This window comes from Scatophagus argus, chromosome 9, assembly GCF_020382885.2.
Source record: "Scatophagus argus isolate fScaArg1 chromosome 9, fScaArg1.pri, whole genome shotgun sequence".
NCBI lineage: Eukaryota > Metazoa > Chordata > Actinopteri > Scatophagidae > Scatophagus > Scatophagus argus.
In genome coordinates this window covers 11,754,306-11,782,304 of record NC_058501.1, presented here as the reverse complement: position 1 = coordinate 11,782,304, position 27,999 = coordinate 11,754,306, and the positions used below count along the sequence as shown (strand labels likewise).

The following is a 27,999-nucleotide window of genomic DNA, read 5'->3' as shown; positions in this document are numbered from 1 at the left end:
ACCACACCCATCCCACCCCTGTAACTCTTCCATGCACCAGCGGTGCATGCATCGAACGCACACATATGTCTCGGTAACCCCGCCCCTCCGGTTAACTCCCCCCAGTGACGAGAGCAGAGTCCTCCCAATGCGGGGACTGTGTGGATGGGCTCTGGCTGCACCGTGGAGGAAAACGTGCAGTCATCCTGTGTGGCGTGTCAGTGACAAACAAACTGGGCCATCGCGCAGGGACCCACCGGGTTGCCTCTACAGACGCTGCACAGCGCCAGATAAATAGAGGGATTCATTAAAGGGAATTTTGCACGCATGCACGCGTCTAAGTGTGTGGGGGTGCAAATATTTGGAGGTTTTCGAGGAATTAAAAGCGGAGCCTTGCTGATGGGGCTGCTGGCACGCTGGGCTGTGACTTCGGAGTGACTGCATTGTGTGTTTCCTGGGATGGAATAATCCTCCCCTCATTCATCGAAGGTTTAGATAAACTCATCTTGTCGCTCTTCATGGTGCTTGAAGGGTAAGCAAAAGCCGAGATGTCAGTGCCTTGTTTATTCTCTGAAATCATCACCGCGTGGATGCTTGCATGCCTTTGTTTTTCATTATTCGTTTCCTCTCTGTTCACCTGAAATCCACAGGTGCACATTTTACTGCAAGAGCGTTTTTACTCATTAACAAAAATGTGAAGATTGGTGCATTTTCTTATGGCAGAATGATGTCTGTGTGTATGCGCGACTGTTTGGCAACAAAACCGACCCGCGTATGTGCTTCCTGTGATAGCAGAGAGATGGACGGGATCCTCAACACCATGCAGAAGAAGGCTGCGGAGCTGGAGCGGCTGGCCGAGGTGCTCGTCACCGGAGAACAGCTGAGGTAGGTCGGTCGGTCCTGGGAAGGAAACCCTGCTGAGCCTGCTGCGCTTCACACGTTGAGGGAAGTTTTTCTTTTATAAACTGGCCACCAAATTTGCTGTCGAACCAAATAATTAGTAGATCTTATAATACTGAAATCATCTTTGTTTAGTCAGTTGACCCAGATCTGGATGAACGAGGACATGAGCGGACATGACGCATCAAATGAGAAAAGTGGCCGTTGTAAGCATGACAGCAGGTTAATGATCATGCAGGTAATCCTCCCTCACTGCTAACTGGCAGCACAGCCAGTTTCAGCTCTACTGCAGCAGCATGCCCAGCCAAACAAAGGCGTCCACACATGAACAACCCTCCTGGTGCGCACACTGCTGCAGAATCCTGTTTTCCTTTACTGGTTTTAGGTCTGAACATGAGTCAGACTTAGTGTCTGATTTATGTTGCTCCAGCTATACAGTTGCACTTTGCACTGAGCAAGGAGCAATCAACTTGCTAACCTTGTTTTATTGTGCCCTGCCCATTCATCCTATCAGGCAGTTGTACCACTAACCTGGTGACGTTGTTGACCTACTGTATGTGAAGAAAGCCCCCATAGTCCCGGTGGTGTCCACTGGCTCACGTTCCCTGTAATGAATAGAGACTCAGCAGGTAAAACGTGGCATCAGTGCCTGGAATTTCAGCCCCCACTGACCTATGAAGAAAATGTGCCTTTGAATTGTGTTTTCCAGCTGGGTGGGATAAACCGAGTTAGAGCTTTTGTTGTTTGTGAAGAAGTCAGCCTCCACACTGCAACATGGTCCCGTTCTGAAGAACCATAAGCAGTCATCACTTCTAGAGATTAATAGTTTGTGTTTGGACATACTCTTCTGTCTTCTTTATCTTAGCACCAGTGTGTGTGTGTGTGTCTCAGTGTCAGTGTCAGTGTCCCTGGCCTTGGCACAGCTGTATACTGAGGCTGCCAGCTGGCAGTGTGGCTGGTGTCAGTGAACGAAGGGTCGGCGGGGGTGGCTGTCCCAGAGTCCTCTGCCTCTGAGACGCTGCTGTTCTGGGGGGAATGGATTTGAGGTTGCGACATACAAGGCTCACTCTCTGTCTCTAAAACTCTTTCCGCCTATTCTACAGACATTGCAGGAAGCCTGAGAGCTTTTTTAACCTCCGCAAGAAGCATGGTTTTAGGGAAAGCAGTGTCAGTCTGTTGGCTGGTCCAGACCAAAAATGTGCAGGATGGATTACCGTGACAGTATGTACATGTACATTCGTAGTCCCCACAGGCTGAATCCTTTCGACGATTGCGATCCCCTGACTTAGAATCAGCATGAGGTTGGCATTTTTGTTTTTAAGCAAAATATGTCAGTAAATAACAAATAGTGTCTAGATTTCCATGGAACATGGTACAGGAACTCAACTCGTTCTCAGGTCGAACTTTCATCACGTGCCATTATCAGTTTTAAATTCTATTTGTCCAGTACTTTGGTTTATGACCAAATACCTGCAAAACCAGTGACATTCTGATCAGCCTCAACTGTGTTTTGTGTTTCGCCTTCTAAACTAAGGGAACATGGTTGTGCTCATATTCACTGTGAGTGTGTCGGCGTGTTTCACTGCTGCTCTCTAGGCTATGATCCTTGTTACATTGTGCAGTACAAACACACACAGTGGAAGGTTTAATGATTGATGTTCTGCCTCAGTGTTTTACCATGACTCCCTGCTTTAGCTTTTCACTTTGATCTGAAACGATGGTTCAGAGGGAGCGAGACAGTTCAAGTCAGTTTCACTGTGTGAACATCAATATGAACACAAAGTTAGACCTGATAAGAAACATCGTTGATATGAAAACAAGGAGTGTACCTAAGCCACACCTTTATTTGATCAGTTTGTCACAAGTGAAGCTCATGGAACAAGAGTGACATAGTTCCTTTTTACATATCACATGTTTGTGTCCCATCATGTCTTCTGCTCATATGTTAGAGCAGATGTGCTTCAGACAGAGCGACAGATACCATGGCTCATGGACATGTGCAGCTGCTGTCGTAAGTCCTGTGACCAGTTCATAGTTGTGAATAGGCCGTTTGTTGCACCATGGCAGACTGTGATATGGAGTCAGGCTTGGTGAATGTTTTCAGCCTGTGACTCTGCGTCATTGTAGTCATACCAAGACTCATTCAGAAACACTCACGCCTGACATTATTTGAACCAGCACAAGTTTAAGAAAAGCTGTTACAGAGGGGGACTAACCGACTAAGAAGAAATACTGCAAAAAGTGGTCAGACACCTGAGCCTCATGTAAAGAACCAGTAAGATGGATGGTTTTGTTTCCAGCTCCATTTAAGATGATTTATTTGTAGATTTAACAGAAAATCTCTCAGAGGAGGAGAGCATGGTGTTTGGCTTGGTTACAAGTGAGGTCTGTAAGTTGTTTGCCCATCTCAAGTCTTGGCAGTACAGTGTGTGGGTCCTTACTGGGCCAGGCTTGGACCAGAGCTGTCATTGCTAATCCAGAGTGATGCTAGCCAGCTGCACACAGACCCAGCATGAAGTGGAGCTAGCTAGCTGCATGAGGTTTGGCTGAGACTGTAATGGGACGTTTCACAATACTTAGGTTCACAAAGAGGTCAACCTTGATGGTGTGAAACCAGCATCTAGATGCTGGTTTCACTCATGCATCTATAGATGCATGAGAGAGTTATCATGTCCTCATCTGACGTAGTTGTATTATTAATCCTTGCAGTCAGTGTTTGAATAGCATCCACATTGAGCTTGCAGGACTGTCATGCTCATCCTATTGTTCTAAGCATAGAGTTTTACCTTGTATGAATGTTCTGTGTGTTCTTTAGGCAAATTAAGTTTTCTACTGCTAGAAGATTTTTTTTTATCTTGTAGTCTAATTTATGATATGCAGCTCACAACCCGGACTGCCACTATTTAGAATGTGAAACATCAGTCAGGCTTGTGGTGATAAACTGAAATTTCAGTGTACTCTTTAATTCTTCTTTTTGTCTCCTCTGCTGTTTGTTTGCTGCCCTCCAGGCTGCGGCTCCATGAGGGGAAGGTGATCAAGGACCGGCGGCACCACCTGCGAACTTACCCAAACTGCTTTGTGGCCAAGGAGCTCATCGATTGGCTGATCGAACACAAGGAGGCCTCAGAGCGAGACACGGCCATCAAGATCATGCAGAAACTTTTAGACCAAAGCATCATTCACCATGGTAAGGCTGTGCTGTGTGTGTTTGTGTGTTAGTCTTGTATGTGTTCCATCTTCTGCAACAGCAAGGGTCATTCTCTCTCTGTCATTCTTGACATTTTCTGGGAACAATCTCTGCCTCCTAATGGATTATTCTTCAAGTCTCCCAGCCAATTTGGCTCCAGCACAGCGTCTCGCTACCTGTTACCAGACACAGAAAACAGAGACAGAAATAACAGCCTGCTTCTCTCTCTTCAGTTGAAGTTTAGACAGAGAAAATTCAGTGTTAACTCATCCCAGCTGTGGATTAATGATTTGGTGCTGTTTAGACTTTAGTGACTGCTAAACACAAACAAAATCAAAATTCCCACGATCCCATTATGGGACACTTTTGCTGTTTCCTATCATCACAAATTACACCCAAACAGGCTAAAGTGGCTTGTGTTAAAGCTGAGTGTTAAAGTAAATGAATTTAGCTGTAAGTAAATCAATCATTAATCAATTTCTGCCCTCCCCTTTTGCAACTCCTGCAGGGGATGAGCCCTTAAAACTATAACATCTGTGCATGTGTGTGTATTTTCAGTGTGTGATGAGCATCGGGAGTTCAGAGACATGAAGCTGTTTTACCGCTTCCGGAAAGACGACGGCACGTTCCCATTGGACAGCGAAGCCAAAGTCTTCATGAGGGGGCAGAGGATCTATGAGAAGTATGTATGCACACAAATACATCATCTAACACAATCACAAACAGTCGGTCATGTTTTGATTCATTTCTCTCTCACCCTTTCAGTATGCAGCTCTGAAGGAATAATTCATAGTAGTTTTCTGACTAATGGGTAGATCAGAAGGTTGGCATCAGTTAATCCTAAGCGTACCTGATCACACAAGGCAACAGCCGTCTTGTTTGTTTAATATATAGCAAGTTACAACCAGCAGCTGGTTAGTTTAACTTAACTTAAAAATTGGAAACAGAGGGAAACAGGCAGCATGGCTGTGTCCACTGGCAACAGCCTATCAGCACTCACTCTTCTGTCTGTGTTTGCTGTGGAGCATCGATGGTTACACAGATTGTTTTGTTTAGATTAAAAGACAAACATTAGCCCATGCCATGTGTTTCCTGTCTTCGTCTTTGTGGGAGTTGCAGGCGTTCTTCACGGTATGCTGACTGAGTGCATTTGAGTGAATTTTTAGAAAGTTTGTTTTTCCTGGTAAATTTGGTTCCATTATATTAGAACGCCTGCTACTGAGTTTAACTTGTTTTTAAAAATCGATCAAAGTGTGTATGCATAGAAAAACTGGACTGGAAGCATCTTAATGAGGGCTGACTCAGAGCTTGTGTTCAGGGACAGGCTGGATTTAGAGGAGGGCAGAGGACAACGCTCAGTTTGTCATTAACTGTGCAACTTCGATGCTGTTCTTTCATTAGTGATGAGACTATTTTTTAAATTATTATTCAGTAAAGCAACCCCAAAGTCTTTACACATTTGTATTTACATAAACACTCTGCCTTTGCATTTACAACCAAACACATGCAGATACACATACACACACAAACACACACACACACACACACACACACACACACTATGTACAAAAATGTACACACAGCTGGACTCCCCTTCCCTGTCTCACACATCCTGCCACCTCTTTGTCATATGCCTTTCTTACCACACACATTGTGGCACTCTTGTAAACAGAGACCTATTTTTTGTGTTTCTGAGACAACACACACACACACACACACACACCATCAGCCGTTGCATAAGAGGAAGAAATAGTCCAAGGGGAGACATCTGTCGTCTCTGCTCTCGAAGCTATGTGTTTATGTAATCACCATAGTGCAGCCCAGCACACACACACACACACACACACACACACACACACACACACACACACATATCCCCTTTATGCTTGCTTTGGTGTTGCTTGCTTGCGAAGTAGAGTTGCTTCACGATTACACTTACAGCACAAGTAACAGTCCTGCATAAAAAAAACGACCATCTCTGTGCAAATATCTCCCATTCAGGAGGAATCATTGTTCCTACCGTTCATAACCCACAATTGCTTTTGGGGAGTGTTTTGCCCAGATTCAATTACATTTTATTACTGCTAAAATGAATGAGATGGTTTTCTGGGTTTCATCATACCGATAACCACAAACATTAACCTTTTGTCAAAATGAATAAAATTTACATGCCATTGCAAGTTTGTAAGCTTTGAACAGGAAATTCTCCTCATTAGCTTCCTGCCACAGCGTACTCATAAAGCAGGTCATAACCATATAGCCTATTACTTTATCAGCATTATGTGTTTTGTTTGTTACATAAATGATTTTTTTGTAGGTGCAACCATAAAACCTTTTTTCAGCCACACTAGCAGTACAGTTCTAGGGATGGCATTGTAATGTAAGTAATACACACCAAAGGCTGTAGTGAGATGCTGATCACTGGAACTAAACTTGGAAAGAAAAAATGCTCCATATGCATTTTCCTGTTTTCCTTTAGGAAGCCCGAGGGCTGAAACATCAACAGACAGGGAAAAATGCATATGGAGCCAGTTTGTGTGCCAATTTTTTTTCTTCCAACGTAAGTCCACCCCTTAAGTCCGGACTGAAATCTCTTAACAATCATAACATGGATTGTCTTTAAAGTTGGACAGAACAGGCTTATTTATTTATGTTATATTTATTTTTCATCTTGTTTGGCTTTTTCAATTCTTGAATTTGAAAAGTCATTGAATGGTTGACGAAAGTTCCGTTAATTATTTTTTGACTTGCAACCTATGAAGAGGGTATGAGATAGTAATGAGCTTCTATAACGTAGTAAAATGGTGGATGTAGCCTAATGGATTCAGTGGGATGATAAACTACAGTAGCTGGTGCTGGTGGAGGACAGCACGGCCGTGGTCAGATTGGTTTGAGGATTCTTGTGTGGCCCCTAGTAGGCACTTCTGTACAGTGCAGTGACAGCTTATCTCTTCTTTGTGCCCTTGTCCTTGGTGGGAGTATTGCAGTATTGTGCCTTTAGCACAGATTTTAATACATGCAAATACACGTGCAGTACACTGTACACATCTAGTTTTTCCATTGGAAAAATAAACATCCCTGCTCACACATTGATCTCTGATACAGTCAGTTGTCAAATCAGCACACATAAACTCCAATAAACAAACCACCGGAAAGCTTTTCAAACAGTTGTCATGACAGCATTTCCTAGGCAATAGGATTAGTGACAGAGGACAAAGTTTTAAAGGCCTTTCAAAGCATTGTTCTCTTTACATGTTTGTGTGGGCTGTGGACTGTGGTTGAACTGCTTAGTTAAAGATGCTTTAGCAATGCTCATACTGAACTGTCAAATAAGAAAATTATATTTTGAATAAATTAATGATGATTTATATCGCTTGATATAACTTTGATGTATCTGGGAGTGAAAGGCCTGCTCCATGCTCGCACACTGACACACTACACTACAGCAGATAGTCCAGTCTTTCTGCTGGCCTCACTAGGGACATTTCTTAAAGTGGCAATTAGGAAGGTTGAAGCTTTGCTCTTTCACTTCCACCAACACTGTGGTCAAAAGTCTACTTTTGTGCTACAATACTGCTGCATATTCTCTGATTCAGTCTTGGTTTACTTCAGGATCAGAGAACGTTTATCTGATTAGCTGGTATTTGAGCTTTATATGATATGAAAGACCTTGCAAGTTCAGATATAACCTCTGCTGGTACTTCTCTCTTATCGTGTCCACACACGTCTTCATTTTATGTTTGTGCATTGCCACTTGCTGCATCAATTTGTCCTTAGGAGTGTGTGAGAAAGTGAAAAAGATGGTCCTGTTTGTCTTTTCCAGGCTAGAAATTGTGTCAGTTTAGAACAACAGACACTGCCTTTCATCGCTCAGCCACCACCAGTCCTTAAATGACCATACTGTTGGTTGTGCATGTTTTAGCACATTAACTGCAAATTGCATACACTTAATACTTATACTCTTATTGTTTACATTTTGTGACATTCCTAACCCCCATCATTTTCCAGTGAGATATGTACATATAAGATATATGCTGCTAAACTGAAAGACCAACACAACCTTTAATTTGTAAACACACCACTGGTTTATTGTGTGCTCCCCAGATGTAAACTGGAAATCTGTGTCACCACATGTCTACGGCTATGTTGCAACTGGTAATGGTTGGCTAATTGTATTAGTTGCTTTATGTGCTTGAGAGTAGACCTTAACATTTCCTCATGACTTACTGATGACTGGTGGAATGCCTTTGGTTATTACAACGGGACTTCCAACATACAGGCTTATTAGCAAAGGACGTTATGCTGTGACATTTCATGTTTTACCTTGGCAAGACTATTTTAAAATAATTCTAATCTGTACTGGAGGTCCTGGTAAGTGCAGCAAGTGATGTTATCATGAATTTGTTGCTCCTTAAGGTCACTGTAATTGATAAAGGGTTGTAGAAATGAAACTTATATGTCATTTAAGTTTCACTACTGGTTGTCTTCAATAGGACACGTAGGACTGTTTGTATAATAGAATTACATTAAGAGTCATTTAGCTCATAACTGGCCAAAGAGCAGCAGATTTTTATTAAGTGAAATGCTGTTTCCTACATGGTGTAAGTCATGTAGGAAACACAACAAATTGAGTGCCTAATTTCTAAATATGGAGTTTTAATTGGGTATTGTTTTTTTTTTCACATTTACATAATTTTCTTAAGAGACTGATCAATAATATTGGTTTCAACTATTGATGAAACCGATGGCTAAACCAACAAAAAAAACCCCAAAAACTGACAATCATTAAGATTAGTGGTATCTTTGCTCTTATTTGAAAAATCAGACTCATGAAAGTATTAGCGAGTTTTTAACCGAGAATTTTGTTAAGCATATATGCTTTTTGTCTCACAGACGTTTTATTCGTGGTTGTTAATGTGATAGTCAAGTCACTAAATAAAGTAATTTAGTGGAAGGCTGCTGCAAAGTGATTAGCTATATTTAGAGAGTAATCAGGTTGTGCTGTAAATATTTAAGGCTAAGGCCTGTCTAGGTCTAATGTTGTTGTATATTTTATATTAATTTCTCTACTGTCTGATATCTTCCGGTCACCTTTTAGATCATTCATATAGTTTGGAACATCTTTTCTTGAAAACGTTGCCTTCTCTGTGACGTTGTGACTTGCTTATTCTGCAGTGCTTTCACATGTACCTTACATAAACCTTAAAGTCATTTTATTTGTTCTTAAAAGTTGTATGGCTCCAGAGAGCCATCAGGGCCCCACCTTTATGCAAGACCAAATGTGAGAGCAACCACATCTGAACAACCACACTGAGTGCATATCCAGGTCATGGCGGCTCGCCTCATTCCATTTTCAGGTGTCACAAGCCATCTACCTGCTGTATATACAGTCTCATTTCATGCATAATATACTGTCCCCATGTAATACCCCTGTTATTATTCCAAGCACTGTGCTTTACTTTTGAGTACAGTGTTTTGAATGATCCCTTTTGAGCTAACACAACATGATCTGTTGACTTAACATGTTTACGTGGATTAAATGGCATTGTGTACACAGCCAAGTCTCATGGAACATTATATCCAGCTCTTTCAACATTTCTATTATGATTGGGCCTTAGCACTTGGCCTACTAAAGCTCCAAATCCATCAAAAATCATCTAAACAAGTCTTGTTTTCTGTAGTGTGTGCTTTACATGAGTGAAGGACTTCAGATATCCTGGGTGTACTCATGCCAGGATTAAAACTCGATCAATACAGTTTTTCCTTGGGACCAGTTTTAATGATAATATGATTTTTGAAATGTGGGCCTGCAGCTCTTTTTATCCATCATAGTAGAATGAAGCACGCTTTGAGGATGGTTCTAGCACAAAGGCTACACCTGATTTAGGTTTAATTTGACATATTTGCATCCTCATTTAGCTTCATTAAAGCAAATGCTGTTAACATGCCAGACCAAACCTGCCTGATCAATACATGACCATAATCACTTCAATCAAGAATACACATAGTGTGGATGACCTATTTACACAGGGCTAGTTGGATTTTTTCTTAAAAGAATGGTTGACAGTTTGGGATATGGTGCTTGGCTGCTTCCTTTCTGAGGCTTAGATGTGACTCTCTTGTCTGGAGGGTAAAAATGTAGCTCAAGCCAGCTAGGCTAAGCTAGTTAGCCTAGCTTAGCATAAAGACTTGTAACAGAGGGAAACAGCTAGTCTGACTCTGTCCATAGGTAACAGAATCCACTGACCACACTGATTAACATGTTATATCAGGTTTGGTACCAGCAAACCAAAGTGTAAAAACAACAGCCTGACCAGTGGCTAAACAGTCAATGGCAAATCCAGAAGTTAGTAGACCCTAAAGGTGCTGATGGTGTATTTTGTCACCGTCAGACAAGGCCAAGTTATCTCTTCCCCCTTGCAAACCGTCTCCTGGCTGTAGCTTAATGTTTAACTTACCAACATGAAAGTGGAGTCAATTTTTCCTTTAACTCTTGGCAAGAAAGTGAACGGGCATGTGTCCAATTAATTCTTAGCCCATAATCCATCAACCTTTTCATGGGGGAGTCATATTTAATCTCTTGCCTGATTTACTCGTCTGGTGTGAAAAGTTGTGGCTATGGTTGAGGTAATAAAGATCACGGAAATTTATAGACAGCAGTGGTTGTTCTATCCAGTTTGTACTGGTCTAATTAGGTCGGTGGTTGGTTGCTAAAGCTTTCAGCATGGACCCACCATCAGATGTGTATGCTGCTGCAAATATTCAGCGTCTTCTTCCACAGTTTCAGTTCATGAAATTTTCCTACAAATCTCCAAGCTGTTATTATATCTATAAATAATATCCTGTCTGTCTGTCTTATACTGTTTGGCAAGTAGAGTTGACAGTTAAAAGTTAATGATTTATAACCTTTAAAGCAAAATGTGGGAATATAATTTGTGCCACAGCTGAGATGTAGAAAGTTCAGTGTCTGCCTCTTTGATGGTTCAGTTCATTGCTTGTACGTGTTTTGACATGTACAGGTGTATCGCAGAAAGTGTATTGTTTCTTATGAGCTCTCACTGGCAGATTTGTATTGTTTGAATGTTCAGGAGAGAGTGACAGTGACTGATTGGTGTGAATGTGCTTTTAAGAGAGCGGCATAGGGGAGAGTCAGCAATTATTTTCTATGCATGTGTGTACTCGTCTGTTTTTGATTGTTTGAGTTCGTATGTGTCATCTGGTGACATCCAGAAGAGACAACACCACCCGTTTCATGTACGCACTGCTATAAATAAAACCGTAAAACACAGGCTCAATCATCGTATTTTGTATTATTCAGTGGAGATTTTATAAAATGCTATCTACTGCTGTGAATCTGATTTCCACAAAGTCAAAGGCTTGATGTAATTTACCTTGTCATCATGCTAATCTGCTCTGTAATTTGGGTTTATGAGGCTCTAGGGATAACATTACGTTTTAAAGATAAAATCAATGCCTCTGCTTATGTGGCTAAAGTGCTAATCTGGAGACAGTTAGAGTGCAGTGTTTGTGCATTTTGACAGATTACAGAGCAGAAAAATGGGCAGAGCTGCTGGTTTGGAAGAGTTTCCCTGATGGAAATTCCCTTGGAGGAATTCTTACTTTTCACAATAACTGAGCTCTTCAATGATTAAATGATAATATAAGAACATATTGTGGCTATCAATTAAAAATGTGCAGCATTTCTGAGAACTCACATATTTCTAATATCAGCTAGGTATGTTCACTGCTTCTTCATGCAGCAAAGAATACTGCACTGTAGATCCGAAACTGATTGATTGATTAACTGATTGATTGATTGATTGACTTTTGAATTTATTGAGTTTACTCACAGTTCCCATTAAGCTAATCCTCTAACTGGAAACTGCCATTAGTGGAGCAACTCGCTTAATTCTAAGCTTAGTGTAAGGATTAGCTTGCTTTTTGAGTATGCCGCTCTATGGCTTGCCCCAAAGCCTGGTGCTCTTAAGGTAAGCATGCTCCTTTCTCTCCACAGGTTGATGAACACAGAAAACAACCTACTGCAAACGAGGGAGGAAGAAGGAGTGACATTCGAGCGGACGCTGGTGGCCTCTGAGTTTATTGACTGGCTGCTGCAGGAGGGCGAGATGGCAACCAGGGAGGAGGCTGAGCAGCTGGGACGGAGGCTACTTGAACATGGCATCATCCAGCACGGTGAGGAAGTTAGGGCAACTGTTCCTAGTGTCTGCACGGTGAAAAGATGTTCCTCTGTGCACTGAAAACATTTTAACAGCATCAAGCAGCATCATTCAAATACACAAGTTATGTAAACAAAATTGTGATCTTTAGCTCAAGGATTTTAGAATTTTATTACAGTTTGCTGCTTTGAACCTCCTCAGCGGAGGAGGCACACAGTCTGACTAGAGGTCATGCTATTGACAGATTTATGATCTGTGAATGATTTTTGGTGACACCAAAGCTTGCAGCCCCTGTAAGTGACCCTGTCTCACCGCTACATGATCCTGTCTAAGAGCCCTGCTGGTACATCATGGCGGCTCACCTCTGGCATTAAATTCTTCCTTCAGCTGAAGATCAGACTCCTTCTCACCACCTCCTCAACCTGGTGAACTTGCCATTTATAAGTCGTGTCACCTTCGCTTTTCTGTTTTTGGTCATGCAATCTGATAACTGTTGTAGACTTACTGATTATCGTCATATCTGCACAATGTCAAAGTGTTCGCAGCAGTTTTCAACAAACAGGGAACCCAGTTGACTACTTTAATATCAGACATATGTCTAGAGGGAACTGATTTGGGTTATAATCACCCCTCTCTGATGAAAATCTTAAAAAAATACTTCTAGCCCTCACGCACTGAAATAAAAATAGGTTAACATAGCTCTCAGGTGGGAAACTGGAAACCGTAAGCCATTGCAGCTTATTTTGGGATGTTCTGGACTGACCCACATTATGGCTCATGCTGGTTAGGATTGCATTTCACTGATCTTGGTTCTCTGTGTCTCCTGTGCTTGACCCGACTTGTCTCAGGCTACGTTCAAGAGAAAGTAAATTCGCAAAATGTTACTGATTAATGAACTTGAGGAAAGCATGTCCTTAATGTCATGGGTATGAGGAGCTCAACTAGTTCTTCTGGCGGTGGAGCCCAGAAGCGGGGCTATCATGTGGATGTATTGACTTATTTTATGTGATTGGTTCATCTTATAATCTTTTCAGTGGAGGAAGTGATATTGCCACTCTTTAGTAAAAATACTATCACTATATAATATTATCACTTTGTGAAACTACTTCTGCATTCAGATATTACTTTCTCAAATGTACAAACATATTATTAGTGTATATTTTAATATTGGATTATCACAAATGCTTTGTGCAACCTGTAAGCAACATTTTAATGTTGTACTGTTACGTAGCATACATACACTTTAACACACATGGGGAGCAATCTGAGATTTGCAGTCTTTGACATGTGGACCCTGCTTCAAGTCCAGGCTAACTGTCTCCTTGCTGGATTTATGCTCTTCATGTTTAGTGCACAGACATGAAAGCGGCATCAGTTTTCTCATGTAACTCAAAACAAGAAACTCTTGACTGACTGACTCATCTGGTGTGAAAAGCATCCTGTCTGTGGTTAAGCCAACAGAGATTAAAGATCTGACAGGCCAGCTGAGGATCAAACTAACTCTGATTAACAGAAATCCTTACTCGCTACGCCGCAAGATTGTATTTTACACAATTAGTACTTGACTTGAGCATTTGAGATTAAGTTTAACAATGGACGTAAATCCTGAATGAGTCTCTGCTGAGTCGCCATGTGACATGAAATTTGATTTGACATCGATGTCTGTTGCTCACATCCATGTCTGATGCAGATTTCACCACATGATAAGCAGTAGCTACACTCATTTGTTTTTTAGTTGTATTTACGCATACCTACTTGGCTACTTTCTGAACCGTTGAACATATACAATAAAACAATCAACATGTGGAACTACTTTGGGGTGCATTACAGACTGCATGGCCCTAAGGAACCATACATCATACAAATACCCCGACCACTTCACTGAGTTCATGTAATGCAGAACCTGATCTGCTCCCTGACAGCCTCACAGTCATCCTCCATGTGGAAATAACTGCACCAGCGTTACACACACACACACACACGATATGTGGACTCTGCACTGTGTTTTAAACTGATTTAGTTTAATAGATAATATGTTTACAATCCGTCAATTCCCATTAGAAACGCGTTATAAACATGGGACGGAAGAAGACATAACCGGCTAATGTGCAGTCCTGCTCTCTGCTCTGCTGGCCAGAGGTCATGCTCACACAGTCATACATACAATGCATGGAGGGCGAGTCTGGATGGATCCACATTGTGTCGGGTTATCATTGTTTGTTATGGGGGGTAGCGCATTAGCTGTCACACCTGACCGGCTGAGATTAGTGATCAAACGCAAAAAGGGAAGCTTTAAAACAAACCTGAAGGTAAATGTTGCAGTAAATAAATAAATTAAGAATAGAAATCACATATGTGGTCAGAGTAGAGTTGCAGCATCTCTGTGCCAGAGACAGGAGGCCATAATCATCCTCGACGAGGCTTTACAAAACTTAAAAACCCAGTTTGAACTCAACAGGAGCAGCAGAGCTTCAGTTTATTTGTGTGGAGAGTAAAACACTCCTCTAAAGGCTGTTCTATGATTTGTGTTTTTCTCTTGTCACATATAATAATAGCCCTTTACCCACAAAATGATATGTGAAGTAACCACATGCCCACTGTGAGTTTCTTGTTGAAGTGATAAATTCAGTGAACAGTAGGAATACACTAGATGACTGCATACTGGCTAAAGATGTAAGACTTTACGGTACAATACATTTTTCTTGTTTACTTTCTTTAATTTCTTATTTTACATTTGTCCTTAATAATAAAAATATTTTAGAAAAGAAAACTACCTGACAGGGTCGTAAGGATGTTGCACGTCTTTCTCAACAAAGTGCCTGTCTGTCCAATAAATGCACCAATAGCTGAACAAAAGCCACAACAGATTCAGCAACAAAGGAATTGTACTTTAACAAAATAAAAATATTGATATGTGATTTTAAGGGGTACATGGGGATGAAGTGTGTGTTTAGTTTTTCAAGAAATCTTAGGAGCATGAAATGATGGCGTTTCTTCAGGGTTAGAGAAAAGGCTGTTGTTGGTCTTTGGATCTGAAAATCGTGAAGCAGGTTGGATAAGAGGAACCGCTGCTGTTTTTGTCAGGAAGTGTGTTGATGTGTGTTTCAGAAATGACAGTAGAGCAGTGATACAACTGATAAAAATAAACTGGACACAGGCTATTGGGTTTCAGTTTCTGAACAGATTTATGATTTATGTTGCTGGGTGGTTTATGGGCTTTGCCTGTGCATTTCTGTGATATCTGATAATAATTGTAATTGTATGTTATTTTTGATTTACGTAGCCCATTTGAACTTCTTTCCAAACACATTACCAAACAAAGAAATAAATCACTATCAAAGTAGATACAACTGGGAAAATAACAGGCTTAAGAATGTTTGGAGTTTTACAGCTGTAAAAAGTCTGCTGACTTTTCATATTTCTAAATCCAGAAAATACTTTTAAATTCTTAAAAACCACCTCAGAAATAAAAGCAGGGCCTGAATATGACCGTTGCAATGACAGTCAGTGATTTTGTCTGCCAAGCTTATTCATTTAAATACAACTGTTCTCAGTTCAGCTGGTCTTAATTGGGCTCAGCTGACATGGCTGAGGATGACGCTCTCTGAGGTTGGTTAATGTTTGGGCAGCGCAGGTGATCTCAGCTCTGTGGACAGTTTATTTAGTGCTGCTCACTTGATTTCAGGTGACAAACATGACACTGTGGGGTTTTGAGCCAAGCTGGCCAGTGGAACAAACAATTACATATGCTCTTCAGTGTTAGAATAACTTGGCTTTGGCTTTAGATTCTGACTCACAGCCTGGATATAAATAACTTCAACTGAGAAAGCTTGTTCCATGGTCATGCTTCAATGATAGAAATATCACAATAAATCCAAATCTCATGCTTTAAACACCTTACTCATAGACTTAATCAGAAGACGAGAAATCTAGAAGAGATGACTGAAAATATTTCAGAAAGCCTTCTATGCTGTCTACCTCATGTCTCCCTCTTTCTTTCTCTTTAACTCTTTCTCTTCTCTTTAACAAACTATTTATCCCCTCCATGCCCGTTCCTCTTTGTCTTCAGTCACCAACAAGCATCACTTTGTGGATGGTCCGCTTCTCTACCAGTTCAGGATGAATTTCCGGCGACGACGGCGATTGATTGAACTTCTTCACGAGCGCGGCCGCAGCATCCCTGAGAGTCATGACAGCCCCTTCTGTCTCCGCAAACAGAACTCAGATGGAGGAAACACCAGCTTCCTCTCAGGTCGAAACTGTACCCCACACACACACACACACACACACACACACAAAGTAACTACTGTAAAATTTAAACATTTTATTTGCATCTGTAATTTATGAGGAATTCACAGTGATATATTAACTATCTGCAACATCTCCAGTTCACACACACACACACACGCACACGTGATAGCAGGTGTCCTTGGTGGTGTCTGCCACATAAAGATAACAGGATTTTGACCGAAGTTCTTTGTTTGTCTTAACGCACAGAAATTTCAGTGAAGCAGCTGTAGGCAATGACATTCTTGTTGACAGGCGCCCCTCAACAAAGCTCATATGAAATGTACAAAAGACAATCCCACACGTAAAATGGGAGATGAAAAAAAAAAAGAATCAAAATCAAAGACAAAAACCTGCAGGTAGAAAAGCCAAGATAGCCTTTAGATAGCTTTCTAGATAGCTTTGTTATTTTCCTCCTCTGCTCTTCCTCCCGTGTTTCTTTAGTCTAATATCTCTCTTTATCTCTGTCTCAGTGAGCCCCACTAAAGAGATAAAGGTGGTGGTGGGAGTTAGGCGGAGCAGCATGAGCAGCAGCTGTGGCAGCAGCGGTTACTACAGCAGCAGTCCTACGCTCAGCAGCAGCCCTCCTGTCCTGTGCAACCCCAAGTCTGGTAGGATGACGTGGACTCATACATACACACAGAGCCTGCTTTGTGAAAGGCACCTCTGAACATGAAATAATAGATGTGTTAAAAAGTTATTTAATTTTCTTTTCAGTTACCGTGTCTTTTCTCATGTGCCAGTTTTTATAAACACATATTTTTATTATTATTCATCTGTGATAGATTATGGCAAAGTTCAGGTTTTTATCTGATGCATGAGGATCAGCTTCATCCATCTCATACCCAACATGAATAAATCAGTCTAGAGGTGGAGGGGATGTATGTGTGTGCTCTTTTGTGCACATACTGACAGATTAATGACTTCTGGGTGATGTCTTGTGGTGTTAATAAAGTGATTGTACTCTCGATGTTACCATTCATTCGGAATGTCATCCTTAACACTAGTTTTCCTGTAACTTAGCCCAACTCCTGTCATTCACTCAGTCACAAACTGGCTGCACTTTAATTTTAGTGGACTTGGATAAGTACTGCTTGGAGGAAGTGATAATCATGCATATGATTTGGGGTTGGACTGCTTTATCTTGCGAGTGGAAATCTGGATGAAGTGTGTGTGTGTGTGTGTGTGTGTGTGTGTGTGTGTGTGTGTGTGTGTGTGTGTTCTACTTTGTGTGTCTTCACTAATGTGAGGTTTTCTTTGATGTGTCTAATCCAAGCAGAGTCCTTGACAGAGTCTCTTTGTAGCAGCTGAGCTCCCTCAACATGAGCACTTACACACACAATACACAATGAACAGGAAAAGGAAGGCACACACACACACACACACACAACATTCCCCTTTGCCTCATATTAACCCTAGTACTTGTGTATGCAGATAACGAGTTCAAAATCATAAAACATTCTTTCAATGAAAAAGAGGTGCTTTTCAGTGGAGTGATTTCTGCATGGTATTTATGAAGCCAGACAGTTTAAATGAAAGATGTCAGCCTCTGATATAACGCAGGAATGGTAGCTGATGAGGTATTAAAAGAAATTATCCTGCAGGATCTGATCAGATCAGGATTTCCGCAGAGAGATTATGGAAATGTCCAGATCAAGAGGATAAAAAGTCTCTCTCACTTAACTTCCTTTTGCTTATCAGATTAGAATGAAGTACTACACAGACCACAAGTGATTGGACAAGAGCAAACATACTGTTCAGTACACAAAGGCCAACAGGGCCTCTCCAGTTTGTGTAGACAGAATGAAACGCAAAATGCAAAAAAGTCATTTTAGCCCTTTGAGGTTCATTTAACGTGCTTTAGCACATATTTTCCTCATTTATAGGCCTTGTTTTCCAAGTTATGTAATATCCAAAAACACATACAAAACAGCTGCTGAAATGAATATGCACGCTCATGTTTGTTTCAGTTTTATGAAGCAGTACATACAATTGGTTCTGGTTTCAGTCGCTGTTCATTGGACTTACAGACACCCATAATCATCTGAAAGAAGAAGTGCAATTTGACCAATTTTTTTAGGTGAAATCCTTACACATCACTATTATGCACAGCTGTTTAAAAGCACCTACAGCATGTAGTGTGATTCTTGAATGCATCACACATGTACCTGTAAACCTCCAAGGTAATCAGTAATGACTCACTTTGCAAAGGGCCCCACTTTAAAGGAATAATAATGAACAGAAAAGCAGACTGAATGACAAGAAAAGAAAAGAACTGACATTGAATTTGTAATTGACAAAAAAACCCTTAAAAACCTTAAAAAAGACCATTAAAATATCTAATGAGATTACATTTATTGCATCCACTTGCCTTATTTTTCATTTCCATTTCATATGATCACAACTACATACTTTGGTCTGAAGCATGTGAGATGTGTGCACATTCTCAGCACATGTTCTCCTGTGATATGAGGAGTGGGTATAAAATGAAGTTAAGTTCTGTTCATTTAAAGCCAGTGTAGATTCATGCTGGAGTGAGTCATGCTAAGGGGAAGCTGGAGGAGGGGAAGGGGGAGCTATACTGTTTCAGGAAGCATCACGCCTCCAGGCCCTGTTACCATGTGACTGACATTAGTGCCCTCTGTCCACACATACATAACACACTTCTTAACCAACAGTATGTGTGTGTGTGTAGTTATGCCTGATTATCTCAATAATGGTGTGTGTGTGTTTGTGTGTGTGTGTGTTTTTTACTCAACAGTTCTGAAAAGACAAGTGAGTCCAGAGGAACTGCAGACACCAGGAGGACCTTTTCTAAAGAAGACATTCACTGTAGGGCACACACACGCGCATACGCATTGTCTCACATTTTCTAGCTCACACACACGCACATACACACTTGTAAATACATGAGGGAGGACACTCAAATCCTGTGCGTGTGCAGGAAGCTCAGGCACATATACACACATACCCAAATACACACACACTCTCGCTCTCGCACCAGCTACATGCTGCACTCAGAGTTCTTTGATATTGCCACATGGTGCCAGTATTACACTTGACAATTTGAATAATAGAAGATAACATAGATGATAGATTATGTGTGCATGGAATTTTGGCTGAATGCATGACCAACCACGTGACAAGCACCAATTCACAGAAGCTGTGACAACATACATACATACATGCATCTATATGTTCACATATGAGCACACACACAGCCTCACAGCCTCCCCTTTTCTCGATGGCTAATCAGCTGTCCTTTGGCTCCTGACCAGTGTTTCCACAGAATTTTGTGCAAGTCCGTCAATTCATGTGGAAATTATGCACCTTTTTGTGATAGGCCACTCCCATTGCCACACCTCTTTCAGCCAAACTGAAATGAACACACACACACTCACACTTTCATACTTTTACACTTGACTTCCATGCCAATTTCAACCCTCCTCGTGCAAAAAATGTGGCTGCCAAAGGGTGGGCAAATTATTGTGGACTGACTGACCAGCTGACTGACAATGCCAGCTACAGAGCTGCTCTTTATAGCTAAAAACATATTACATCATATGAACATGTCTTCTTGTTGTTCATCAGATTGTAGGTGATGCTGTGGGTTGGGGCTTTGTGGTGCGAGGCAGCAAACCCTGTCACATCCAGGCCGTGGACCCTGGCGGACCTGCAGCTGCTGCTGGCATGAAGGTAGGGACAGGAAAGATATCATCTGAAGAGATGGAGGAAAACCTCTATAAGATGAAAAAGAAAGAGAAAAACAAGAGGGTACATATCGTTTGTAGAGTAATTAAAGTGATATACATTGAAAGTTACATGATGTGAGGTGAGGCGATATTGTTGTTTATATGTATATGTTGAGACCGCAGAACTGTGGGAAATAAATGTTTGCTTTGTATGTCTTCTGATTTTATTACTCTCTTCGTGACTGTGGACCTACTAACCAATAGGATGACTGCAGAAGAGAGGACATATTTAATTATGAGAGAAATCAAACCTTGACATTGACCTTTGATGTCTCCGATAGCATCTCGAGTTCTTCACGGAAATGCAAAGTACATTCCCAGTAGTTGTTTGAACAGTGTTTTATTATTATGAGTGGGTTGTTAAGTCTGCATTGTTAGTCCAGACTGTGACAGAGAAGTTTTAAACAACAATGAAAGACAGGAATAGGGAAGGAAGAGGAAGACGAGTGGAGGGACACTTCCTCTATCTTCAGCCTGCGTGAGGAGCTGTGTCAGGACAGGAGTAGCTGTAAAAGCAGGACAAAGTTTCCAGGGAGGAAAAAAAGTCATAAAGGAAAACAGGGTAATGGTGGCTCTGCTGCCACAGCTGGCATGAAGGTATGTAAAGCGGAGTGGCAGCAAGGAATCCTGTGAATGCAGAGCACAGCGATTTATACCACGACATGGAAACAGGAGGAGAGAGAGGAGGACTGAGTGAGAAGAGAGGCAGGAGTAAGAAAGAGGAGCAGAGAAGCATATGACTTGGATGATCAAAACTGGAGAGGAAACGAGTTATTAAGCACAAAATAAACTACTAGTCAGCTTTTTAATAATTAACATTCGCATTGAAATATTTCCTCTGGGATCATGGAAGCCCAACAATCCTTCAAAAGAAAATCTTGAAAATCCTACAGCTACAGCTGCTACAGCTACAGCTGTTTTCTTCCCAGTAATGGCAGCAAAATTAAACCCTGCCTCTAGAGTGACATGGGAGAGAAGACACATGAGCTGAGGAAGAGTGCCGAGGATGAGGAAGGAGGCAGAGGTAGAGGAGCGTTAGTATAAACGCTGAAAGAGGAAACGGTCAGGGGAAATAATATCACTTCTGCTTTGATTACAGTTGGTGAACGGTCGTATTTTGTCACTATGGAAACGTCTCATGGCTCGCACTTGGTTATAAAGGTGTCCTCATAAAGTGTGTGTTTATGTCTTTGTGTGTGGGTGAGTGATTAGCTGTGTTAGCATTAGTGTGGGTTGATTCTGTGACCTACCTTTGAGCATTTCAAACTTACACTTTAACACCATTGGTCAAGTCCACCTTTGTGTTTTTATTAGATTTTTATTTAGTCTGTAATATAACTTCTTCTTTTATGAGCTGAGGACAAAAAACAAAATATTGGATGAGAGGTTCTACAAGCATCATGAGCCTTTTCTCATTTCTCATTACACACACACACACACTTTTAAGCACTGTGTCTTTGTCAGATTGTAATCTTTTCCCACTACACCCAGATGTACAAATTAGCATTTTCTTGACCATAATGCATCTGAGCTCTTATGTAACTGTGAGAACCACTTCTCTTTTTATGTCCCAACGCTGGCGATGGCTGAGGCCTGGAAGTATTATGTTTGTGGGTTGTCCATACGTCCGTCCCACTATTGTGAATGCAATATCTAAGGAACACCTTGAGGGAATTTCCTCAAATTTGACAAATGTACTCTTGAATTCAGGGATGAACTGATTAGATATTTTGTTTTCTTTTGGGGGTTTTTCTTTCACTGAATGAACTTTCGGTGACGTACAGCCGCAATCCACCACAGGCTCAATGGTTTTGCTGATACAGAGCTTCAGGTGATTATCATTGCATCCTGTTATGAAACCTTCTGTCAGTCCTCTGTGAAGACAGCATGTTTCTTTCTGGAAATGACTCATTGGAATCATACATGTCACTATAGCAACATTTCTTAAAAGGTCCACATTTAACATCTTCTATTAAATTCAGGTCTTTACTGCATTTATGATGTGAGTGTTGACAGACATGGATGTAATATGCAGCTTGACAGGTGAGCAGAGGCATACAACTGTGAGCTGCTAAGCTAATCATTTCCTGGCTCTATCTTCATTCTTAATGGACAGTCATGAGAGTCGTATTGATCTTTTTTTCCCCCATTGTCAGCAAGAAGGCAAATAAGCTTATTTTCCAAAATGTCTTTGCATTATAACACCGAACCGACCGCGGAGCCCTGCCATGCCATCACTAAAAGTCTGACTTCGGCTTTGGCATGTATCGCCTCGGGGCATCTGTTACCGAAATATTTTTGGAAAGAACAAATATTCACATCGCTTACAGCTATACTGTTATTGCTGCACATAGGTTGAATTTTCCAGGCTTGCCTCTTAATGCCGTTGTTTGTTCTCTCTGTGTGTCTTCACTCTGTGCCTGTTTGTCTCTTTCCTTCCTCTGCATGAGAGTGATTTTAACCCTCTGAGTGCAAGGAGCCATTCAGTCCTGCTGGGTCCCAGCCAAGACTAACAACCCCACAGCCTGAAAGGAGAGAAGCATCAGTGGGAGAGAAGAGAGGGGGAGGTGTTGCAAGGAAGTAAAAGGAACAGCGAGAGAAATCAATAGAAAGAGAGTGTGTCCAGAAGTGTGTGAAGGAAAATTCTTCGACTTTGCAAAAGTGGGATATAAACTGCAGAAGTTTAGATGTGATTACAGTCAGAGTCTGAAATTCCTCTGCAGCACAGGATTAACACTCTGGGCTTTTTTCCTTCTCTCTATCACTGTTAATCTCTCTTTCCCCTCATTCCCTGTGCCTATTTTGATCTTTTTCCTGAAACATTTAGGATTGCTGTGAAAATGAGCGAAAAAATAGTAACCTTTTTTCAGTTTTGCATCGGTTTATGTAAGCAGCAGGCAGGGTTTAAGTAGCTGCCCACTGTAAGAGGTTTCCTGAGTCAAGAGCCCATGAAACACATCTGTAAAAGTTTTTCTTACATTGTCACTCAGTGGTCTACGTCTGCACTTTGTTGATTTATAGGCAATATAAATACCCCAACAATTATGTGCTTTTGTTCTCTCTGACATGCATCAGATTTTTTTTTTCTTCATTTTGCTGAAAAAAAACTTTTGGGAACCAATGAATAAGGAGCGTGCTTGTGTGTGCATGCCTGTAATTGCTTGCAAAAAAGCAAACCAAACCACAGCAGCAGCATCATGTTGCAAGAACAGCAGCCAGAAGGCAGCTCAGACAGCCAGCCCTTATCTCTATCAGACCTGCCAAGTTGGAGCAGTGGTTAACTAAAGATAAGGAAGGCGGGGTCCAGGCGTGACGGGAGTGATTTGAGTGTGGCTATCGTTTTGTACCTGGTGTACTTTATGTCTGGCAACACTATCAGTGTTTGTTTCTCTCTTCTGTTGGAACTTTGAGTAGGCTGTAATATGTTGTTTTATTGAAACATAATCTGATTTGTTAGATGCACTGTGGGTGGAGGATTGCCTTTTAAAGGAAAACGCTGTCCAAAATACCCTGACCATGATCTTCTGACCAGTTTAAATAGGGTTCTGAAATATTTGGAGCTCGCTCCTTTGCAGAGGACAACAGCATGGCCAGATTAAGCTATTTAGGGGCCTCAGGGCAAAAATGAGCTGCTGGGCCCCTATTAACCCCACTCCCCCTTCATCTAACTCTCTGTGGTTTTTTGTTTTTATTTTTATTATATGTTCATTGTTATGATTGATGCTTCTGTTTCTTGCCAGACAAAAGGAGGCTCTGCTTGGGGCACAGAGCTTTTTATAATGACAATCTGTCATTTTTACATTTTGGTTTTTCTACAGATTAAACGAACGAAACATGAGGTGTTTATAAGGGAGCTTTAGAGGTGCTGATAGGTGGTTCCTGTTGCTGTTGGACAGAATCAGGGTTGCTAGTTTCCCCCTGATTCCAGTCTTTGCAGCTACATATTCATAGACATGAGAGTGGTATTAATCTTCTCACGGAGCTCTTGGCAACAGAGCTAAAAGGCATATCCCAAAATGACAAACTGTACTCTGTGCAGGCCCTTCTTATGCCAGTCATCATGTGCTTCAGTTTAGCATACTCCCAAACAGATTTTCAACTAAATTAACAAAAACCAGTCAATACACAGTAAGCTTTGGGAGACAGTTGTAGTCGGTTTACGTTTTAGTACATTGTGTCCATGTCGTGCTCTAAAACATGGCTCCAAAACAATGACTGACTTTTCCAAGCCATCTACAGTCCTGCAAGTGATGAGCATTTTGGTCCCCAAAGATATATTCTCCATCCCTTATTTGTTTCTGAGAGGAACTCATGTCTCTCTGTGCTCTTTCCACCACGTTCATTCTTGTAATTTGTTTAATTGTTGTGAAAGATGAGAGCATTACAGCCAAAGCATCTTTTTTCTCTTTCTTCAGGTGTGCCAGTTTGTGGTGTCGGTGAACGGACTGAATGTCCTCTCTCAGGACTACCGGACTGTTAGCAACTTGATCCTGACTGGACCCAGGACAATCGTCATGGAGGTGATGGAGGAGGTACAAGTTTAAAGAGTGGTGTGACAGAATCCCTCATATGTAGAAGAGTAGTGCAGTAATAACTTAATAATGACCTCAGCGACAGAGCAACGTGGAAGACTTGATACGCAACTCATACGCTCTCTCTGTTCCAACGTTGTTTGGGCAAGGTGGATGACTGACAGAAGTGTTAAAGAATGTGGATATTCCACTAATACAAATGATTCAGCCTGTAGACACACAGGCTGTAGTTCAAACAGCGTCAGAACATGAGTTTGACATCTGAACCTGGACAAAAACAACTAAAGACTGAAACTGTAACAGTAAGGGAGAATATTTCATGATGACACAGCGACCTCTCCCCCAGTTAGTTTCCAGTCATGGACTAAAGCGCCTGATGGCTCAACACTGCCCTCTGCTGGGAGAGACAGAAAGACACAGCGAGGGAGCATTTACACTGCATTTGCATAAATCATTGTTGGTTACAGGGTGTTTAATTGTTTTTCCTTTTTTGGGGATCCATCATGTTAAATAGAAAAAAAATTCTAGCCTCACCATGTGAAATAAAAGAACTAAATTGATGCCCAGGTAGATTAATGTGTAGCTGCTGGGAATTAGTTAGGCTACATAATGAAAAATGATAAACCTTATGTACTCATTTACAGGTACGTTGTACATAGAAAAGTTATGAAAGACTTAACGCACAAACAAACTGAACAAGTTCTGCTTTAGAAAAATGGTGATTATTGGATGAAGACTTGTTAGTGTGCAAGCTAAAACAGCACTTACAACATCTATAAATGGACTATAAACAACTATTTTTTACCCCCTGAACTCTTGATATTGGTATCCTCTTGGTTTGGTTTTTAAAATGGCTTCACGTCGGCAGAAACTTCCACAAAGACATGAGGTGTCTTCATGTGTTTAACAGAGTATATGTTATACTTAGTGTCTCAGCTCTAAAATACATTAGTATTTTTATCTAAGAAGTGTTGCAATTATTGTTTGAAAAACAAACAAACAATAACAATAATTTGAGTCATTTTATGTCAACAAGATTTAGTTTGACCTGAAATGTAAAATGTACATCTATATTTTCTTTTGATGTCTGAAAAATATTAGCACTTGAACTATTAAACACTCATTTTTAAGTGAAGTGAAACATTTGTTACTCGTGAAACAAAAGCTTTCCGTGGTGAAATCAGTTTTACAACACACCCATTTTGCCAGGTGAGCTGCAGAAATGTCACAAATAAATGTATTCTTGCCATACAGACAGAGTGTGGGAGTTTGCCTGCTCCTGCACACCTGTCTCATGAAACAGATGTGCAAAGTAATCGTCTGCTCTGAGAATACACACCGGGGACACTGAGTATTTTGGACTGTTTTATTTGTCTGTGCTGAGAACCGTAAACAAAATTGAATTTTGCTCCAGCGTACCAAAGTGACAACAGCAAACTTGCCCAAATTACTTATTTATTTTGTCCTATTTGGTTGAAACAAACATGAAAAAAGTCATCTTGAATTAACCGCATTAAATCAGGTTTGTGGTTTAAATTAATGCATTTGTGCATCATTAACCTCCACAATAACATCAGACTTAACTGTATGTTTATAGACTGTGCCATCGTGTGCTTAGACATACTAGCATAAGATCACATCTAAATCTATGGAGCTGCATGGGGAAGTGATCATAGTGTCTGTAATCCATGGGTGATTAAAGAGTTAACACTTGTAATGCAGTATATCAAACTTTGTCTATTAATAGTGAACATGTATTCAGGAAATCTTTATTGCCAAGCGTTAGAATGAACACACACTGTATATTACAGTAAACTGCCTCCAAGTGTCTGAAGTGAGTTATCCAGTGGACATTTCATTGGTTTTCCTCAATGTTCTTAGATGTTGTAAGCAGTGAAATGCATGACTCCTGTGAATCTGTGCTTACGTAGCATTTTTATCTTCTAATCCAAAGCGCTTCTTCAGTCTGTTGACTTAGTAGGACTGAATTAGCTGGCGAATCCTGTCAGAAGTAAAGTAGATTTGAGTCTTGACAAGTCTTCGTTTCCACTTTATGTACTCTACCCATTTTCCAGGAAAAAGACAGCAGAACAAAACTTCCTCACTGGTGATGTTCTCTGGTTGACACTGATGCCAAACAGCATACTGTTTTAAGACTGTTCGTGGGTGTTTGGTTGGTAGGGTTTGCTTGGGTTTGGAAGAGTTACAATAGGCACTGTAGGCGTCAATGAGACGTCAATATTCTTTGATACTTTGTCAGATTTACGTTTGTTGGATTTTATCACACAACAACTCAACAGGTAACGTGACGAACATCTCTTCTGTCCCCAAAACTGCAGACATCAGTGAACCAACCTTTTTCACTGCTCTCCTGTAGAGAAGACACAGTTCATATCTACGCTCTTATCTCACAGTCTTTCTTTCATTAAAAACTTGCACAGCTGCAGTTTTCAATCCAGTATTTGTTCTTTTAAACGAGTGATCCGTTTGAAGGCTTTTGTAATTTTGTTAAAGGAATTGAGAAATGTTTGTCTGAAGGCCGTTTGGAAGGGGCACAAAAGGTCGAGCGTGGTCTCAGTGGAATTGTGAGGAGTATAAATATGCAGAAGTGTCTGGGATGCACTAAAGGAGTTGTTAGCTGGCTGAAACGGGTTCACCGACTGTTCGACAATAAGCCTGAAAGCATTTGCCTTCAGACCTTATTTTGCTGCTAATCACAATGGTGGTCGTCATATCTCTCGTTCTCTTCCCGGCTCTCTTATCTCAGATTGTTTCCTCGTACCTAACCCTTGTACCAGGTAATCATACGTCAGCTCTTTTGACAATCAGTGTTTTGTGGACAGCACAACAACAGTTTCAAAAGCAATGATCTGACAGAATGTATTTCCGCTACATTGTACTGTTGACATTGTCAGTTTTATACTTAAATGATTGGTTCACTCCTTTAATGAAAGAGATTCTTTGCTTTATGTTTGCCGCGTGGGGTCGGAGGAGGAGGTGGAGGCCCAAACATTTTCAGCAGGTTACGGCTGTGTGTTTATTTTCACCGCTATCAGAGAGCGAATGTTGGGTTTGACGACTATATAAGCTCACAGTACCACAGTGTGTCTTTGACAAAGCATCCTGATGTTCTGATGTATCAAACAGCTGATTAAGTGTTTAATAAACAAACTGATTGAACTTGA

The 27,999-nt window shown here is 41.0% G+C and overlaps 1 protein-coding gene across 3 annotated transcripts; it reads left to right on the top strand.

Annotated features, from left to right (window-relative positions):
• The first annotated feature begins 129 nt into the window (after positions 1-129).
• On the top strand, positions 130-27,999 carry deptor (DEP domain containing MTOR-interacting protein). Of its 3 annotated transcripts, none has more exons than XM_046398879.1 (10): positions 130-511; positions 775-864; positions 3,888-4,066; positions 4,625-4,748; positions 12,081-12,259; positions 16,313-16,495; positions 17,004-17,141; positions 19,292-19,362; positions 20,122-20,226; positions 24,698-27,999. In XM_046398879.1, exons 1-10 carry the CDS (start codon positions 498-500, stop codon positions 24,824-24,826), a joined length of 1,212 nt encoding a protein of 403 aa, XP_046254835.1. In that variant the 5' UTR covers positions 130-497; the 3' UTR covers positions 24,827-27,999. The 3 variants fall into 3 exon arrangements, with proteins under 3 accessions (XP_046254835.1, XP_046254834.1, XP_046254836.1); XM_046398878.1 differs by having other exon boundaries at positions 131-511; positions 772-864; XM_046398880.1 differs by lacking the exons at positions 130-511; positions 775-864 and adding an exon at positions 1,791-2,180.

Excerpts from the sequence above, each read along its gene's own strand:
- deptor (XM_046398878.1), top strand. Across the intron at positions 4,067-4,624 it reads CCAAAGCATCATTCACCATG|TGTGTGATGAGCATCGGGAG; the intron begins GTAAGGCTGTGC and ends GTGTATTTTCAG. Across the intron at positions 16,496-17,003 it reads AAACACCAGCTTCCTCTCAG|TGAGCCCCACTAAAGAGATA; the intron begins GTCGAAACTGTA and ends TCTCTGTCTCAG.